Raw genomic sequence first — 18,359 nt, 5'->3', positions numbered from 1 at the left:
GGGGCGGCCCGAGGCTCCGCCCACCGGCTCCGTAGTTTGCGGCCGGCGGACACCTTACACCGGAGCCCGCAACTTCCCACAAGGTCACCGCTGCCGCCCTCTGCCGGGCCTCGGTGGCCTTGTGGGAAATCCGGGCCTGATCTCAGCTGTGGTTAAGGCGAGAACTTTAATGTAGCTCAAATACAGAGATCAGTCCATTGTGTAATCCACAATTACCTATATTAAATACCATTAAAAAAAAAAAAACGTTGCTAAAAATGATTATAAAGGATATGTATACCCCATTACTAAAATGTCTTGCAAGCTCTAAAATGTTAAAGTAATTTTTAATATAATAAAATCTATTGCAGCTTTAATTAAAATACACATCACACAGGTTTCTGATGGAGACTACAACAGGCAGTTTCAGCACACTCTATGCAGCCATGGTCCACTGTTGTCACCATCAGGAAACCAGTCCTGAGAAATGCCATGCAGCTATCTATGGAGTGCATGTAGAAAGGTGTAGAACAGAGGCTGCAGGAAATCAGCAACAAGATACAAAGGGATAAAAGAAAATGGTGAAAATCTAATTATATTGTAATTTGTTTGAATTTACAATTACTTTACAAATCACATTGCAATAAATCAAAATATTTCACTGGATATACAGTATAGTTTCCCCTAACTTTGCAATTGTATTCAGAGCTTGACATGCCACATATACATATTCAAGGAGGATTGTTCTAAATAATAGTTACCCATCTGAAGCTACATGTTTTCATTTACCTGCAGATCACATTCCCCTCCTTGATCACAAATGGGACAGTCCAGTGGGTGGTTTGCAAGCAAGAACTCCATTACTCCTTCCCTAGTTTAATCAAAAGTTCAATTTAAATATTAGCAAGTCATTCTTAGCTTTGGACACAAATGTAATATTTGTAGTTTCTTTCAATAAAACGTATTTAAAGTTGAACTCCAGGCAGATATAAAAGACACAAATTAAAGGAGAACTATGGGGTACACCTTTTTATTGCATTTGTAGTTTCCTTATGATACAGGAATATATTTTGCAATGTACTGTTGTAATACAAAATGCACCATAAGCTTACAATTCAGTGTAATATACTGGGGGCGGGGCTAAGCTCTGTGCTGAGAAGTGATCCCAACAATATACTGTCTGGATCCTCATAAGAACCTGTAAAGCGCAGCAGCTCAGGGCACATACTATCAGAGTTAATACTTGCACATCCATCCTGCAGTTCGTCTTCCTGCTCTCTCTAGACAATACACATAAACATTGGCACTAAGACCTGTCAGTTCAGCTTTGTCCTTGCCCCCCCCTCTCCTTCACTCTGTTGTCTTTATCTCTTCTTCTCCTTGTGTATGTCCCAAGACAGCAGAGGGGAGGAGGGCTTAATGAACTGACTGTCTTAGTGCTGATGTTGTATTTGTATTGTCAGGAGATAACAGTGTGAAGGGGACAAGAGGGGGAATAAAAGAAACTGCAGGAAGGATGTTCATGTCAGTGACCTGGCATGAATAAACTCAGATAGGACGTGCCCTGAGCTGCACCTGCAGGGGTTCTCATGAATGTGCAGCAGCTCCTACAAGCTGCTGTCACTCAATGGGAGGGAGAGGAGCGACCCGACAATATTGTCGGGATAGCTTCTCAGCACAGAGCTTAGCCCCGCCCCCAGTATATTATATTGAATTGAATTGCAAGCTTATGGTGCATTTTTGATTACAGGAGTACATTGAAAAATGTATTTCTTTATCATAAGGAAACTAAAAATGCAAAAAAAACGTGTACCCCATAGTTCTCCTTTAATGCAGCTCTGTACAACTGATAACTCACTAAAGCTGAAATCCGAGAAAAATCTAAAGTTACTCTTACAGTAGGGTTCTCCAGCACTGCAAAGGTTAAATGCTTGTTTTTGTCTAAAGGGAACAGTAAAAAGAAGTTTAAGTTAAGGTGCCCATACACTGCACGATTCTCGTACGAGAATCGGGCGAGAATCGTGGGAAATCCCGCGATCGTACGAGAATCGTGTAGTGTAAATGAAGACGTGCGACTGTTTCTACTGTACGATCGCACGTCTTTTGTCTAAGGAGCACGCTAGAAAACCAGCCGAAAATCGTTTGAACGGTGCTCGGGAGACAAATGCCGAACGGGCCGGTGTGCGCACATGCGCACACTGCCCGTTCAGCATTGCGGTCATCGCAAGTACGATCTGCCTGTCCAAGATGGGCAGATTGTACGTTTTTTTAAATTACTTTACAACCATCGCAAGACTGAGGTCTTGCGATGGTTGTAAAGTGTATAGCCACCTTTACCCTACCCTCCACTCCCGCTGCAGCTGGCGCTCTCTTCTCTCAGACGCTCCAGGTTGTGGAGGGCCCACGGTGTCGTCACTTACAATGCAGTACTGCTGGTCCAGCATTGTACACGATGACATCACTATGCAAATGACTCAGGGGTCTGATTGTACGGGGAGGAGGAAACTCACAGGAGCGAGGGAGAAGACAGTGAAACCTCTTTTTAATGGAACCCAAGACAAAATGAGCATTTAACCCTTACAGTTCTGGGCGAGTTACACTAAGGGTAACTTTAGGTTTCCCACAAAGTTTATCTTTAAAAAAATATATACATTTTATTTTTTTGTATAATGCAGTTACTGCAAGTAATTGAATTTGACCTTGTATCAGCCTTTGGGAATCTTCTGTACAGCAGAAGTCACATTGGGAAAGTAAGGGCAAGACTAGAAGCCAATTGGGTGTGCTGAAGGCAAATGCACCAATAAGGAACATGCTTATAAGAGGGGAAAGCAGAATGAACAGAGAGATAACTTAATTAGTCTGCTGCTGCTATTTTAGTCAGCAGGCTGGGGTTAAGGAGAGAGAGCACACCACTGTATTTCTTCTACAGACTAAAACCGTAACAAGGAAAGCTGTGTTATCCACCTGGTGGTGCTGTGAGGCAGCACTGTGTGTATATCTCAAAACTGGATGGACAGAAATACAAGCCATTTGGCAGATAGCTCCCTCATATATATTTGGCTGACAATGGCTTTGTGAATTGCACAAGTGCTAGATCATGTATTTAGGGGTTTACATACCTTGCTTTCCTGCTCTTTTCAGAGTTAGTAAGTATGTTCCAGCCTTTCATCACTGGCATAGCACAAGCAGCTACAGGCTGTAAAGACAAAAAAGCTGAAATAAAGCAAACATTTTTCTGAGGTTTATATATTTTTTATGGGTGACCTAAAGAGTTTATAGAAGTAGCGGTTGGACTGTATGAGATCTCGGTCTTACAGGAACTTAAACACAGCGGGAAGGAGGGGGATACATTACTGTTGTGATTTATTTAGTTGTGCGTGTGTAAATTTCAGCTTAAGCTATTGAGTTTGCCAGCTTGTTTTTTCAAAGCAGGTGAAAGACAGTCAGAGAAATATGTGAAAAAGGAGACCATGGAGCTAACCGGCTGGAAATGAAAATGTTACAATTTTATGTGTAATATTTTGTATCTACTGGAGTGAAAAAAAAAATACTTTACTTTTTAGTCACGATCATAATTAAAAATATATGCAAAGTCCTTTCAAACTACCACAAGTTAGATAAGTGACAAAACTATACAAATTGTACATCATTTACACTGAAGGTATGGTAATAAAGACCTTGGGGGCTTTCTCGATTTCCACTAGACACATGCGACAGTTCCCAGCTACTGACAAACGCTCATGGTAGCAAAATCGAGGTATCTGAACACCCACTTTTTCACAAGCCTAAAAACAAAAAAAGAACCCATTACAAATGCATAGCTATTGTAAGAAAAAAAATCCTAAAATACAGGTTAACTAGAAATTCAAGATTATATACATTATATACATATATATTAGGGCTGCGGAAATTAACGATTAATCCCTCGATTAATCGTAAATTTTTTTGATCAAAGTTCTTTTGATCCGTACTCACCTCTCCGCCAGCTTCTGTCGGAGATCCGGTGATGTCACGGACATCGACGTCACCTGACTCCTGCCCCCTTCCCCAAGTGGCAGTCGGCTAACGAAGGGAAGGGGGGAGGAGTCCGGTGACGTCGATGTCCGTGACGTCACTGGACTCCTCCCCCTTCCCTTCGTTACCCGATGGAGCCGCTTGGGCCGGTGAGTACACATCCCAACTCTCCCGGACGCCCGGGAGAGAAACACTTTGTACCGGAAAGGTTTAATCTGCTCAATTGAGCAGATTAAACCTTTCCCTGCGATCGTTTTTTTTCTTTCTTTTCTGACATCAGGAGCCGTGGCCTGACCGTCAGTCAGAAAAGAAAAAAAAGGCATACGATTGCATAGCTAGATTCCTATTGGCTATTGCACTTTGCAATAGCCAATAGCAAACTAGCTAATACACCCGCCCACTGCTGCTGTCAATCAGCAGAGGGGGACCTGAATTTTTCTATCAGGTCCTCTTCTGGTGATTGAAAGCAGCAGGGGGCGGGTGCAATAGCTAGTTTGCTATTGGCTATTGCAAAGTGAAATAGCCAATAGGAATCTAGCTATGCAATCTTAAGCCTTTTTTTTTTTATTCTGACAACTGCAACTGGCAGAATACTGAAAAAAAAAAAAAAGTCTGCAGATAGCAAAGAAGCTATTGCTTCCTGTGCGATCTGCCATCATTTTAGAGGGGTGCTCTCTCCCAGCCCCCCCTCCGCGGATAGGGGGGGGGAGAGGGCACCTCCCTGAAATTGCTTATTTCAGGTTAGGATCCCTGGCATTGGCCTATACACATACAGCACAGCAATAAAGTAATAAAATGAACTAGGATCACACTAATCCAGCACGTTATTATTCTGAGTTGCCCCACTCAAGCGGCGGCCATATTGAGTGGGGCACGTGAGATTAATAACGTGCTGGATTAGTGTGATCCTAGTTCATTTTATTACTTCATTGCTGTGCTGTTTGTGTATAGGCCAATGTAGTTGGATCTGTATGTGCGTTATAATTAATCGAAATTAATCAATTAAAAAGAATTTCGATTAATCGAACAGGAAAATTTTAATCATTACCAGCCCTAATATATATATCTATCTAACACATACATATCTATCTATCTATCTATCTATCTATCTAACACATACATACACACACACACTATAGACAAAACTGGCAGAAGAAAAAAAAAAAAAAAAGAGAAAAACACTTTAAGGATTTAAAATGATGATTATTTTTAATTTGGAATGAGACCAGTGAAAAGAAAAAGTATATAAATCTATATATAGTTTACAAATTTCCAGAAAAAAAACCTCATTTTTATTTAAAGTGTGTAAAATGATCATTAACCAGTTATGGAAAGTAACAATATAAGAGATCTAGGTGGAAACTGGTGGGGTGACTCCTGCACTGGCTATCTCTTGGGTACGTCTGCAGTGGGATCTCACCATTACATCCTAGCCTAGCCCACACTTGGAATAGATCTTTTTTTCCTGCAAGCTGGACAACGCAACAGGAGAGCAAATATTCTATCAATTAAAACATGAAGAGCTATCTGGACATATGAGGGTCGTATATGCGAGTTTAAGATATACATTTGACTAATCCAGGTCCAAATCTCTCGGTTTCTTTTTTAGTTATATTAGCATTGTATATGTTTATATATGTCTAGGAGATCTGACCAAAAGTAGTTAGTTCCTGGATATTGTTTTATCGATATGTACATATGGTGTATGTGGGGTTTCCACCCTTTCTTTCTTTTTTGGTATTGGTTTTGGTTCTTTCTGTATTTATATTTGTTGTTATATATTTATACATGTTTTTTCCTATGTTGTTTGTTTAAAGAAAAACTTAATACAAATTATCTGATTTAAAAAATAAAATATGAAAAGCGTCCATAAATGGTGCAACATTTCATGTGGAAATTACATTAAACATATTGCATGTTTGAATGCCCCAATCCTTTCATATCATACAAAAACATAAATTCCACATCAAGTCTTCATGCAGTCCTCAGCGCTGTGGCCCACCCAGGTTCTGATCGCTTCTTCCATCCCCCACTAGTTGCAGGTTGTGCTGTACTGTTATATGGTAAATTGCATCTGTTATAACTGGTGTATGCACAGGACACTGCAAGGTGCCGGTCAGTAGAAGATGGAAGATGTTTCCAGGCCTGCAGAGCAGAGGTCCACACATATGCATGATCTTTTTTTTAAATTATTGTTTTTATTAGATTATATGTATGATCTTATGCCTGTGTTTATATATCATGAAGTTGAATTCCAGGAATTATCTTTTATGGATACTTGCATTGGTATATGTATCTATATCTGCAGGGCTTAAAAAATATGATGGCGTCTCACCAGTCAGTCAAAAATTTCACCAGTCAGCATGACCGGACTATAGCCTTGCAATCTATGTTAAAACTTTTTTGGGGACAGATAGAGGTATCTTTTGGAGGTATATAATCACCACTGGGGGCGGGGTGTTTTTTTCTATATAATGAAAAAAGTACCATAAAAGTTGAAAAAAAACAAAGTTTCCCTACGTTATGTTATAAAACATTTATTCTTACCCATATTTTTAGTAAAACATAAAAGTCGGGGTCACGTCGAGTAAATAGACACCAAACGTGTCAAGCTTTAAAATTGCGTGCGCCCGCAAAAAACGCCCATAGGCGACAATTAAAACGCTTTTACTGCTCATCAGTTTAGTGTTATCGGTGATTAATGGCTCTAAAATTATTGCTCTCATTCCGTTTTCGCACGTAGGCGCACCCGAATCTGCGTGTGTATGTGGGGGATGGGGACTTGGGAAAGTTTTCTTTTGTATTTATTTAATGCTTCTTTATTGTTTTATGATTCTTTAATTTTAGTATTACTTTTTTTTTTTTCCACTCAACTTTATTGCTATTACATGGGGGGCTAAGAATCCCCCTATGTGATAGCCAATTTACATGGCAGGTCTTCTTTATGGAGACATCAGGGGTCTCCAAGACCCCTAATGTCACCTAGTGACCCCCAGAGAAGCTGATGAAGTAGATATCGGCTTCATCAGCTTCTGTAGCTGGAGAGTGACACTGAATGCAGGAAGTGATGTAATATACATCACTTCCTGCATTCGGGGACTGAGAGGAGATCAAAGGGAGTTCGTATACTGAACTCCCTTTGATTTCCTGTCACAGAGCCGTGCGGTCCCGGCCGCATCGGGCACAGCGGATCTCGGGACTGACAACGGCAGTGACAGCTGCTAATACAAGCGATCGAGCGTCTCTAGAGACGCCCAGTCGCTTGAATGTAAAGCTCCCGGCCGGCCGTGTAATTACAACGGCCGGCCGGGAAGCTGCTCGTCGGGCTCCGCTGTCCTCTCATCACAGACAAGCGGACGAGTGGATTTTTCAAGCCCTGTATATCTGGCATCTGGAGGTGCTGAAAATGACTCAAGTAGTCTGCACTAGAGATAGCTGGTCTCTTTCAGAGCAGCTCTGCACATGGACCTGCTTGTTGAACTCCTTGTCATTTTTCTATTGAATACAAGGAGTTCTTTGATTCTACAAGGTGGATTGTGACGCCATTCACTCCTCCTCTCCAACTTGTCCAATCAAAGAAAACCTTGTAGTCCCTGGAAAAATACAGGGCATTCTCTATATGGCAGCAGCGCCCAGTGAGCAACTCCTTGTGGTCAGTGTGCAGAGGGGAAAACACTGAAGCAGCAGCCGGACAAGACCAGCCATCAGTGTATGTAGCGCAGGCCACTACAGTCATTTCCAGCATCCCTCCGGATATCAGATATTATTATAATACAGGATTTATATAGCGCCAACAGTTTGCACAGCACTTTACAATATAAGGAAGACATTACAATACAATTCAAGACAAGATGGTGAGGAGGGCCCTGCCCCTGAGGGATTACAATCTAATAGGGAGGGGCAAGTGATACATGAGGAGGTAGCTGTGTGGGGATGAAATGTTGAGAACGTGATGGCTGAACGGTTAGGTTGATGTGGGATTCCCTGAAAAGATGAGTCTTTAGGGAACGCCTAGAGGCAGTAAAGGTGGGAGACAGACGGAAAGGTTGGGGTAAAGAGTTCCAGAAGATGGGACAGACTCTAGAGAAGTCCTGGAGGCAAGTATGGGAGGAGTTGACGAGGGAGCTGGAAAGCAGGAGGTCTTGGGAGGAGCGGAGGGGACGGTTAGGATGATACTTTGAGACAAGGTTTGAGATATAGCCGGGGTAAGAGTTGTGGATGGCTTTATGAGTGATTGTTAATATTTTTAATTTTATCCTTTGGGCGAGTGGAAGCCAGTGGAGGGATTGACAGAGGGGGGTTGTATGGATACCTACACTGAACTAATGCACGTATTCATAAACGATCATTCCTAGAGTTCCACTTTAAATTACATGATTTGGAGGGGGAGGCTATTACGGCTAATCTCTAAAATGTCAACTCTATTTTAAATATTGTTAATATAAAACTTGAAGTAATTTGCTCTACTGCAATGCTACAATGTTTTACAACGATAAAAGGCACAAGGAAACCTAAAAGCACACATTACCTGTAGCACTGTGGTGCCAGGCTCAACCATTATGGGTTTGCCATCTACAAAAACCTCTAACAGGTTGCTTGCAGCTGTGGTGGTTGTTCGTACTGAAACACATAGGAAGAAATGCAATTAACATGATAGCAATAAAGACGATATAAAATTGCTCAATAAAAAAGGAGGACAAAAATAGAAGCCTTAATGATTAACCAGAAATTATACAACAAATACCACTCAGTTTTGTCCTAAATGGCCCACCAGTCCTGCGCTGTGTACCAGCAAGCAGGGTATTATTTGTTTATTTATTTTCAGCAAGCCTGTGCTTGGAGCAGAAATTCAGCCGGCTGCCCGCTGAGGACCACGCAGCTCCCTCTGAGGGCCTGTTCACACGACGTCCGTTTTGTGTGCTGACCGGATCCGTACGCTGCTGCACTCAAAATGCATCCCAATGTATCCCTATGTGTTTTATCGGCTACAGTTCTCACGTGCGCAGTCCGTTCAGGTTACGACAGAAAAATACTGCATGTCACATTTTGTACGGTCAGGAAACGCAAACGCATCAAAAACGCACTGCACTGCAGCTAACATACTAACATCCCCACTCCACTTTTACTGGAACGCATCAAAAACGCGACCAAAACGCACTGCATCAGTCTGCAGATCCGCACCTGATCTCATGTGAACAGGCCCTGAGGACCACGCAGCTCGAGGCTCTGCAGGTTGCTCCTCAGCAGGTTCCTCCGCACCTCTGGTCTCTGGTGCGGAGGAACCTGCATGTGCGCAGTCCGTTCAGCTTACGACAGAAAAAATACTGCATGCATGTCATTTTGTACGGTCAGGAAACGGTCCGGAAACGCAAACGCGTCAAAAACGCATTAAAAACGCACTGCACTTCAGCTAACATACTAACAGCCCCCACTCCATCAAAAACGCGACCAAAACGCACTGCATCAGTCTGCAGATCCGCACCTGATCTCATGTGAACAGGCCCTGAGGACCACGCAGCTCGAGGCTCTGCAGGTTGCTCCTCAGCAGGTTCCTCCGCACCTCTGGTCTCTGGTGCGGAGGAACCTGCAGCTACTGGTATCTGGGACTGACTGTGTGTGGGGGCACTACAAGTGTCAGCGGTCCCTGTCCATTTAATGTGCCCTAATACACAGGGGTGTCATAGAATGGACAGGGACTGCAGACACTTGTTGTGCCTTCACACACAGGACGCCAGGACTGTCATATAATTATTATTTTTTTTCTTCCTCATGTCCAGCCCGATTTTATTCACAACCCTCGGCATGGCCCTTTGCAAGTTTGGATTTGACACCCCTGGTTTATTGTCACTTTAAGTAGGGATGCACAGAAATTTCAGCCAAAAATAATACTTTGAGCAAAATGCCTAAAGTACCATAATGGCCGAAAATTCAGCGCATCCCTAGCTTCTCTCTTCCCTGTCAGTCTGTGTCCCCTCCGATGCTTGCTGCTCTCCCCCGCCTGTCTCGGCAGAGGTAGGGGATCCGAGGGGACACAGACAGGCACCCAGCAGGGAGAAGAGAAGCTTTTAGGAAGCCAAGTGCGGCGGTGCGGGGAAGAGACAGCCGTCAGCTGTGACAGGAGGCCGAGCTCCCCTCCCACACCGCCCTGCTCGGCCTCCTGTGCCAGGCGAGTCAGAATGGAGAGCAAAGTGCAAGTGCTCAGCGATCAGGACTGATTGCTGAGGGTTTTTGAATATTTTAGCATATCGCATGCTTACTGGGTCCCCAGTTATAGATGAAAACGAAGTGCTCTACATCACTTCCTGTTCATTCATATTTGTGGACATAGTAACTTACACCATATCCACAATGTATGAATGGACAAGAACACTCAGTATAGAGGCTTCCTTTTCATTAAGTGCTGAAGCTGTGTCCACAATCTCTTTTTCTATTTTAAAAAAGGTAAATATCAGGGGTCCGTTTAGACCTGTGATATTTCCCCAGAGCCCCCACCAGTAAAGTAAATAAAAATATATATATTATATTTTTTTTTACAGGTTGAGAGGGAAAAAAAACTTCATTTTTGGTTTTGGCGTGACAACCTTTTCATTTTCGTTATTTGTTTCAGTCTAAAAACTCAATTTCGGTTCATCCCTAACTTTAAGTTACCTTCTGAGTCCATGAATTCTTATGATTATACGTTGTTGCGTACATATGGGGAAAAAAAAAGACACACAGGCTTACCATTATTTTTAGTCACTTGGGCAGCACTTGCTAGAGCCCTCTGAATTATAGGCAGTCGCAGCATTGTGCTGAAAGAAAACAAAATAATGGAGTGTTAAATAATAGTGCTTTCTCTTAATTTCTGATCGCTTTTTTGCAGTAGATAGATTTGTGCATAACAAAATGTTTATCAAACTTTAGGCTTATGTTAGCATTATTATTGCCAATTAAATATGAAGCAGTCTAGTGGGGTGGCTGGGGGAATAGTCTGCAGGAGACAGAGCATTGCACCTACTATACACTGATCCCAGTTTTAATGCATTGTCAATTAAATATGAAGCTGTCTAGAGGGGTGGCTGGGGAAATAGTCTGCAAGAGACAGAGCATTGCACCTGCTACGCACTGATCACAGTTTAATGCAGTGCAGGCCCAAATGCAAGATATTAATACATGCATATTTCTTCTGTCATCAATGCATGTGCATTTATAATTATTTCTTTAATAGGTAGACTATGCCTTTAAGTTGTATTTTTATATCCACCAGGAGTTCAGCTGTAACTAGTTGTATTTGTTTATATAGTAATAATAGGTCAAACCATCGCACGACCTGATTGGTGTACTGCATGAACGAGGAACCTTCATAAGGATAAGACTACTATGTGCCCATGTGTAGAAGTGCTGTGTGTCCACCGGATCAGAGGAGTCGGTGGCCGCGCAGCTCTATTCACAGTCGGAGCTGTCAAGGACATGAGAGTCACCCTTCAACTCCAGCCACACACAGGCCAGGCCCCCCGCCCTCTTCGCCATAGACTGCCCAGGAACTTCACAACACCCCACTGCCCCTCACTCACCCCACAGCCGCCCCTTTAGGACTCTCCGGCTATTTGGCCTTCTAGACCACAACAGCGTCCCCTGTCCCCACTATTAACCAATATGGAGGACTCGGCAATCTTCGGAAAGAAGCTCTGGACCAATCGGAAGCAGTCCCAGCCTCTCGACTGTTTTCGGAACACCTTCGGCAATTTCCGGAAACAATATCAGCCCCATCACCTACATTGAAGACAATTTGCTGTAAACTCATCCACACGAGTAGTCTATAAGCTGCACATGTGAAAACAAAGCGCAGGGACAGCATAACAAAAGTTAGAGAGAGAAGGCAGATCCCTTAATAAAGATGGCGTTAGTAACCTCCATTCCCTGAAGGCGGCGACTATCCACGTAGCTCCGCCCTGAATGACGTTCATGCGGAGACGTCACGTGTATAAAACCAATGGTGAGCTGTTTCACGTTCTCTTTCTTCCACGCCGGTGTTGTGTATTAAGGTGCTGCAATGGGTTTCGGAGATCTCAAATCCAACGCCGGCCTCAAGGTCTTGAATGAATTTCTGGCTGATAAGAGCTACATCGAGGGGTCAGTGAGAGAAGTAAATATCGCCCTGTGCAGTAATGGGGGGGCTCGCTCACTGCAGCCTGTACTCTATTGTGGGGGTTGGGATGGTATACGTGTCGCCTTTTCTGCTAGTGTTTCAATGTTTTCAATGTTAGTGGTTGTACACGGGGGTCAGGCCGGTGTGGGCCCGGCTCCTGCTATAGGGGTCATAGCCCTGTTTATTGATTGTAGGAGAGGCCTGAGCCGGGGACACGTGGCGTGAGGCCTGTGCTGGGATCACACGGAGAGGCCTCATTGTGTTATTACATCAATGATCACTGCGGCCTTTTCCTGTGCAACACACATCCGGTCCCCTGTGATCAGACTAAACCTGGCTTACGCTGTATGATGTGATCGTGCAAGATCTGTTTAGTTTTATTTAGGTCTACCAAAATGATTTGAGGACAGACAATCCATTCATTTTGTTTTAAGGCAGACTTCCATTACATGATTGTAGATTTAAAGGCGATTGTACAGTGTATGCTAAGAATTTCCTGAGATGTAGTTTAATTCAGTTAAACATCTTAATAATGCCATGTATGTTGTCCTGTGTGATCTGGTTACAGCCGATGCTTTTCCTAATGCACACGCATGGCAATTTTTTCTTCATGTAGCTCAGTTCACATCACTGTTGCATTGGAAAATATCATGGCGTGCAGTACTTTCTGTGCAGTGTGACCTGGTACAACCCCTGTGCGTTGCACTGTGCTGATAGAATGTAATAAAATGCCCCTCATGACATTTGAAGAAGTTCTAACTAGGAAAGTAAACCGTATAATTGTGAATGTGTGATTAGTGGTTTGCTGGTATGTATGGGCCCTATCTGTGCAAGTCAAAGCAGGCCAGAATGTCCTGTGTGCCATCTAGTGGTGGGTATGCTGGATGGAAGTTTTATAATCTAACCCCTTAGTGTTGCACAATTACAATGTGCGTACTATGGTGTCAAATTTTTTTTGTAACTCTAATGCATATTGTGCAAAATCTATTTCTGCCTGCTTACACTTGAACATCTCTTGCTTTAGATGACGTGTTGCCATGCTGCAGGAGCTACGTCCAAGACATCTGTAAAAAAGTTATGGTAACTGGACTTGTATATTTCTTGATGTTTCACTGGATAGCCGACCAGCATTCTAAAGAAATTTCAAATTTAGAAAGCTGGTTGGATGACCAGTGAAACGTCATAAAGAAATATACAGCAAGTCCAGTTGCCTTGACTTATTTGTTTACAGATATACCATGACCTGGATGAATGAGAACCTTCACAGACATATGCAGCACATGTTTTGGGCAGATGTTAAGCAGTTTTTAAGCCAGATGTTCTTGAAAGTTGGTCTCAATTATGATTAAGCATTGTGTATTTGTATGTATAACCAGGATGTTTTTTTTCTTCCTTAGGTATGTTCCCTCCCAAGCTGATGTGGCAGTATTTGAGGCTCTCTCAGGAGCACCCCCCGCTGAGCTGTGCCATGCTTTACGCTGGTATAACCACATCAGATCATACGAGAAGCAAAAAGCCAGGTGTGTAATGAACCTTCCTCCCTCCCTCCGACAAATGTGTATTGCAGTGTGACTGGAATTGAAAGTTCAGGTTCTGTGCAGAATGAGCAGGACTTGTGCTAGTTTCTTGGCTCTTTAGGGCCTGTTCACACCACTTTCAGTGCATTCCAGCATGCTGAAACTCTTTGAAATGGGGTTCTCTGAAGGCTGTGTTCTGGGGCAGGATGGGGTGTGGCAGTGATTTCAAGTCAATGGCAGTGCAGTTGCCTGCACCAGAATGCGTGGCACAGCAATGCCCTCATTTTGGTCCATTGCGAATCCCAAAAAAATGGTACAAGCACTATTCCTTTGCGATTGCACTTGACAGAAATGCGGGCCAACTGTTCTGGTGCGGGCGACTGCAATGCGGAGGAAGGCGTATTTCTGCTGTGCCAGTGAATACAGGGAGCCTTCAGCGTATGCAATCCAGCATAGTTAGTTGCTGGAACCCACTGGAAGTGGTGTAAAACGGGCCCTTAGTCCAGATTTTAAGCTTTACATTCTTAAACTGACTTTGTACGTCTGCTCACAGTTTACCGGGAGTGAAGAAACCCTTGGGAAAATATGGCCCAGTGAATATTGAAGACACAACAGACAGTGCACCTAAGGAGGCTAAGGAAGATGACGATGATGACATTGACTTGTTTGGCTCAGATGAAGAAGAGGTAAATTTTCAAGAAACTTTCAGTGTAATAGTGTTTGCTGTTGCTATGCTTGGAGCTGACAGATCCAGTAACAGTATGTGGTGGTTAAAGGAGCCTGTTGGGAAGAATATGTAAGCTGCTATTGCTGTTTTTTTTAAATTGATGGAGTTTATACTAGTCTTTGGATCAACCATGAATGTTGTTTTTTTACGTTTGCTAGCCCTGTACTTGTCGCTAGTCATCTACTAGGCAGTAGAGCAAGACTAGAGGCTGTTCTGTGAATAAGACAGCTGCAGATATAAAGTGAGGCACCTAGTGGTACCTGTACAGGTTTGCAGCAGCCTACTGTTTTGATGTGCAAATCTTTGGCATTGATGGCACTGAATGCTTGATACTGCACATTTTGCATTAGCCACTGAGGTTGCCCTTTATAGTGATGGGCTAATAGGAGCATGGTGCCTTGCAGCAAGCTCCAACTACCTGGAAGCTTCATTGACTGCTGGGCTTGTGGAGTTTTTTGGAGACTGCTGCATATATGTTCCTGCAGCCTGTTCCCCATGATAATCATTAAAGGACAGGAACAGTTTCTGCATCAAGAAAAGATGGGAGATGGCAATTCCTGTTGAACTCTATCCTGACGGGTTCCCTCTAAGCTTCCTGAAGGCATGCTTGGTGATTGTAATTAGCATTTCTCCACTGCAGAAACATGAAGATAATGTATATATTTTCCAAATTGATTTCAGCTAGTGTTCAGAACAAATGGGCTAGCACTTGCAGGCTGGTGATATGATGAATTTAACACCATCTTTCGGCTGAGATGTGATGCACACATTCTATTCTGACACCAGTCTAACAAGTAGGAGATTGTGAGCATTGACAAGTGGCCATCTTTGTTTCATTGTTTATCTTCTCCCACAGGAAAGTGAAGAGTCAAAAAGGATCCGAGAGCAACGCCTGGCACAGTACGAATCAAAGAAATCCAAAAGTGAGTAGTCTGTGATTTCTAGAAATCTTGAACTTGTAACTTTGAAATTGCAACAGACCTATAGCCACAGAAACTGGTCTGGAATTGTGTGGCTCTGTCGCAGTTCCAGTATTCCTCCTGTGGCAGAGTAAGGTGTTTAGCAGAGATTTCCCCTCAGTTACTCTGAATGGGGTGCTCTCTGACACGAACATTTTTATACAGATTTAAACCCAGAGTTGTAAGACTTCTAGTAATGTCTGCCATTGACTGCAATTGTAAAAGGTTTGATATCTTTCTGGGAGTATTTGCCCTTAAACTATGTAATGCACCACAACTGATTGCTGAACTTGTGCTGCCACAGATCCAACAAGGCACGTGTTGTGGTGCTTTGACTTCTGCAGCACAGTACATTGGGGTTCCATTAATTGTGCTGTTCACATAGCGGTGGAGTGGTGTCAACACATGTGACAATGAGGCCTTAATATACACCAAGTCTAATATGCATCTTTGAACCAGCAATGTTGTGGTGCCACCACGTCCCTATAAGAACAAAGCAAGATGGGGATTTTAAGGTGCTACAATGATTAACTTTACAACAATTTTGTTAAAACCATAAAGCCTTTATTGAGAAATGTTTATAACAGTGCATAAAGTATGACTGATCTTTTGAATCTCTTCCATCTCTCACTTGACACTCCATGCAAAGGTTTGCTTCACTTTTGGATAGTTGTTAGTTTAGATGACCCAGTAAGGGGAGCACTGAGGGGATTCATCAGAATCTGGAGCTGTGCATAGCAACCAGTCAGCTTTTTTCATTTTCAGCTTATTTGAAGAAACTGAGCAGCTGATTGCTATGGGCAACTGCTCCTGATTCTGTCTGCTACCGTTTTGATAAATTCCTGGTGTTTCTCAAATCAGTTGAGCTGCTTCAGCAGGAGTGTAGTAATGGTAATCTACACCATGGCTTGTATCCATTGGAGGCATGCCTTATGCAGATATGTACTCAAACTAGCTTGATTTTTTTATAACTTTTAGGTGGATGATTTTTTTAAGGCGACTAGCTTCAAAATGCTATTTAAAAATGTGACCTAATAACCTCTAAAGATCATAACCTAAAAAACAAACCAATTAGGGGACTCTAACGTTTTCAGGCTGTCGTTTTAACATGAGCTTTTAACAGTCTCTTTGTTGCAGAGCCGGCACTTATTGCTAAATCGTCCCTCCTGCTTGACGTGAAACCGTGGGATGATGAGACAGACATGGCAAAATTGGAAGAATTTGTTCGAAGTATTCAGATGGATGGCTTGCTCTGGGGGTCGTGTAAGTATGTTAATGTCTGTGTTGAGCATAACAATGGTGGCTTATATGATGATTAAAACATCACCATCTTTCGGCTGATATACATGATGGATCGTTTTTATATTCTGATTTGCCACCGTTTTCTGAAAGGGTTGTAAATGGGGAAATGAGGCACAAGAAGTAATTGTGGTGGCCTGGTTGAGGCTCTCCAGAATTCAGAAGGAAATGTTGGATACATTTCTAAACTTGTAATAGTGCTGCCAATATGTATACACCAGAAGAGGCCTCAACATATTGCTAAAATGTTGTGTTCCCTTCTGAAGGGATTCCACTTGATTAAGGACACGTCTAAGAGGCCTTTTTCAGCACTTGGATTAGAGTTGGCTGTTGGAAGACCTTTGCTAGCTTACCCCTCTGTGCCTTGCTGAAAATAGTAGAGGTTTGTGAAGGTTTAAGGCCCTCCAATGTGACCCACACTGAACAAAATGCTCTGCTCCTGAACATTTGCACCTGATAAACTGCTACCATCATGAAAGATCAATGGAGGCTGCCATTACTAGACTCTCCATTAAGAATGTTTTGTCATTCTATATTTTTTTTTAACCTTTAACACTCAGTGTAAGCTGATGTGGAACCAAGTGAAGAGTAGTGCTGATGCTAATTTACAGCATTTTTATTCTGGGCCTGACTAGCCTTTTTCAGGAAGCCTACAATCATGGCCCTCATGCAGCTTACACTTTAATAGCAGACTTTTATATACAATATGAAGCGGGTCACTGGTCTGCAGTATCCAGGCTTACTCTTGAGGTCCCCTAGTAACACTGAAGCTAGGGTCAAAGGGGGGCTTTCAGGATAAGTTAGTGGTCAGAACGTTGTGGTAGGCACAACAAACCTTAAAATGGCTGGTTGGGTCACTTTTTCTTTTCATAAGAAACATGAAGGTTGTCATACTGTCCCTCTGGCTTAAATTGCATCTGTGATTTGGCCCAACTTTGCATATAAAGCCATTTTGCCATATTAATGACTTTGATTTGCATACTTCATTCAGTGGTTCAGATGCTATTGAAGCCAGCATTTTAAAAAAAGGTCTGCAATGAAAGCCTTTGCATCTCTCAGGCAAAGCTTACTTTAAAGGCCAACTGTACTTTCATAGAAAGTGTTTTGCCTTTGCCCACCACACCCAGATGCTTGCGTAGGAACGCGCTACCAATTGCCCAGGTGTGAACGGGGCCTGAATGAAAAGATGGCCTTTAGAAGTTTAACATTTATTAATACAGCAGCTGTTTAGGAGGTGGCCACATGGAGGATTATAAAGGTTTCTGCTCTGCAAGTGTGGTCAGGGCAAAATATTTTAGCCAGAGGCACTATGAATTCCTATGGGTTGCTGTTTGATTTAGGCAAATTACTTTGGGTGGGGGTTGGGAAAGGTTAACTGTACTTGATACAAATTGGTTGCTATTAAGTTTAGGGTTCCAAAGCAAACCTGTATTGAGGGAAAGCATGTACACAAACTGCTGACTTGTACTGTAAATAGCCTTGACATAGTGTTCCTTTTTTTTTTTTTTTTAAACCAGCCAAGCTTGTTCCTGTGGGCTATGGGATAAAGAAACTGCAAATCCAGTGTGTTGTGGAAGATGACAAAGTTGGCACAGATGTCCTAGAAGAGAAAATCACAGCATTTGAAGACTTTGTGCAGTCTATGGATGTTGCTGCTTTTAACAAGATCTAATAAACACACAACACTGTACTTTTGTCTGGGCACTTACAATAAAAACAAACTTGCTGAGATTCCA

The 18,359-nt window shown here is 42.7% G+C and overlaps 2 protein-coding genes across 2 annotated transcripts in view; one reads left to right on the top strand and one right to left on the bottom strand.

Annotated features, from left to right (window-relative positions):
* NDUFS1 (NADH:ubiquinone oxidoreductase core subunit S1) overlaps positions 1 to 11,667 on the bottom strand; it is a 32,081-nt gene extending 20,414 nt beyond the window's left edge. Inside the window, exons 1-6 of the mRNA XM_018560592.1 lie at positions 11,547 to 11,667; positions 10,717 to 10,784; positions 8,522 to 8,613; positions 3,657 to 3,764; positions 3,099 to 3,175; positions 769 to 850 (exon numbers count right to left, since the gene is read on the bottom strand). Coding sequence (XP_018416094.1) covers positions 769 to 850; positions 3,099 to 3,175; positions 3,657 to 3,764; positions 8,522 to 8,613; positions 10,717 to 10,780 — 423 coding nt within the window. The 5' untranslated portion in view covers positions 10,781 to 10,784; positions 11,547 to 11,667. The remainder of the gene's footprint in view (positions 1 to 768; positions 851 to 3,098; positions 3,176 to 3,656; positions 3,765 to 8,521; positions 8,614 to 10,716; positions 10,785 to 11,546) is intronic.
* Positions 11,668 to 11,969: 302 nt separating this feature from the next.
* EEF1B2 (eukaryotic translation elongation factor 1 beta 2) lies at positions 11,970 to 18,359 on the top strand. The gene is made up of 6 exons (XM_018560589.1): positions 11,970 to 12,105; positions 13,519 to 13,641; positions 14,192 to 14,324; positions 15,222 to 15,288; positions 16,462 to 16,587; positions 18,141 to 18,359. The coding sequence occupies exons 1-6, from the start codon at positions 12,026 to 12,028 to the stop codon at positions 18,293 to 18,295; spliced, it is 684 nt and encodes a 227-aa protein (XP_018416091.1). The 5' UTR covers positions 11,970 to 12,025; the 3' UTR covers positions 18,296 to 18,359.

The sequence above is a fragment of the Nanorana parkeri genome, unplaced genomic scaffold (genome assembly GCF_000935625.1).
Source record: "Nanorana parkeri isolate BGI_ZX_2015 unplaced genomic scaffold, ASM93562v1 scaffold467, whole genome shotgun sequence".
Classification (NCBI taxonomy): domain Eukaryota; kingdom Metazoa; phylum Chordata; class Amphibia; order Anura; family Dicroglossidae; genus Nanorana; species Nanorana parkeri.
Note: the sequence above shows the minus strand (reverse complement) of the source record. Positions and strands in the feature narration are given on the sequence as shown.

Coding starts and splice junctions, on each gene's coding strand:
- EEF1B2 (XM_018560589.1), top strand. CDS start 12,026: ATGGGTTTCGGAGATCTCAAATCCAACGCCGGCCTCAAGGTCTTGAAT. Junction 14,325..15,221: donor TTGGCTCAGATGAAGAAGAG/GTAAATTTTCAA, acceptor CTTCTCCCACAG/GAAAGTGAAGAGTCAAAAAG. Junction 16,588..18,140: donor TGGCTTGCTCTGGGGGTCGT/GTAAGTATGTTA, acceptor TTTTTAAACCAG/CCAAGCTTGTTCCTGTGGGC.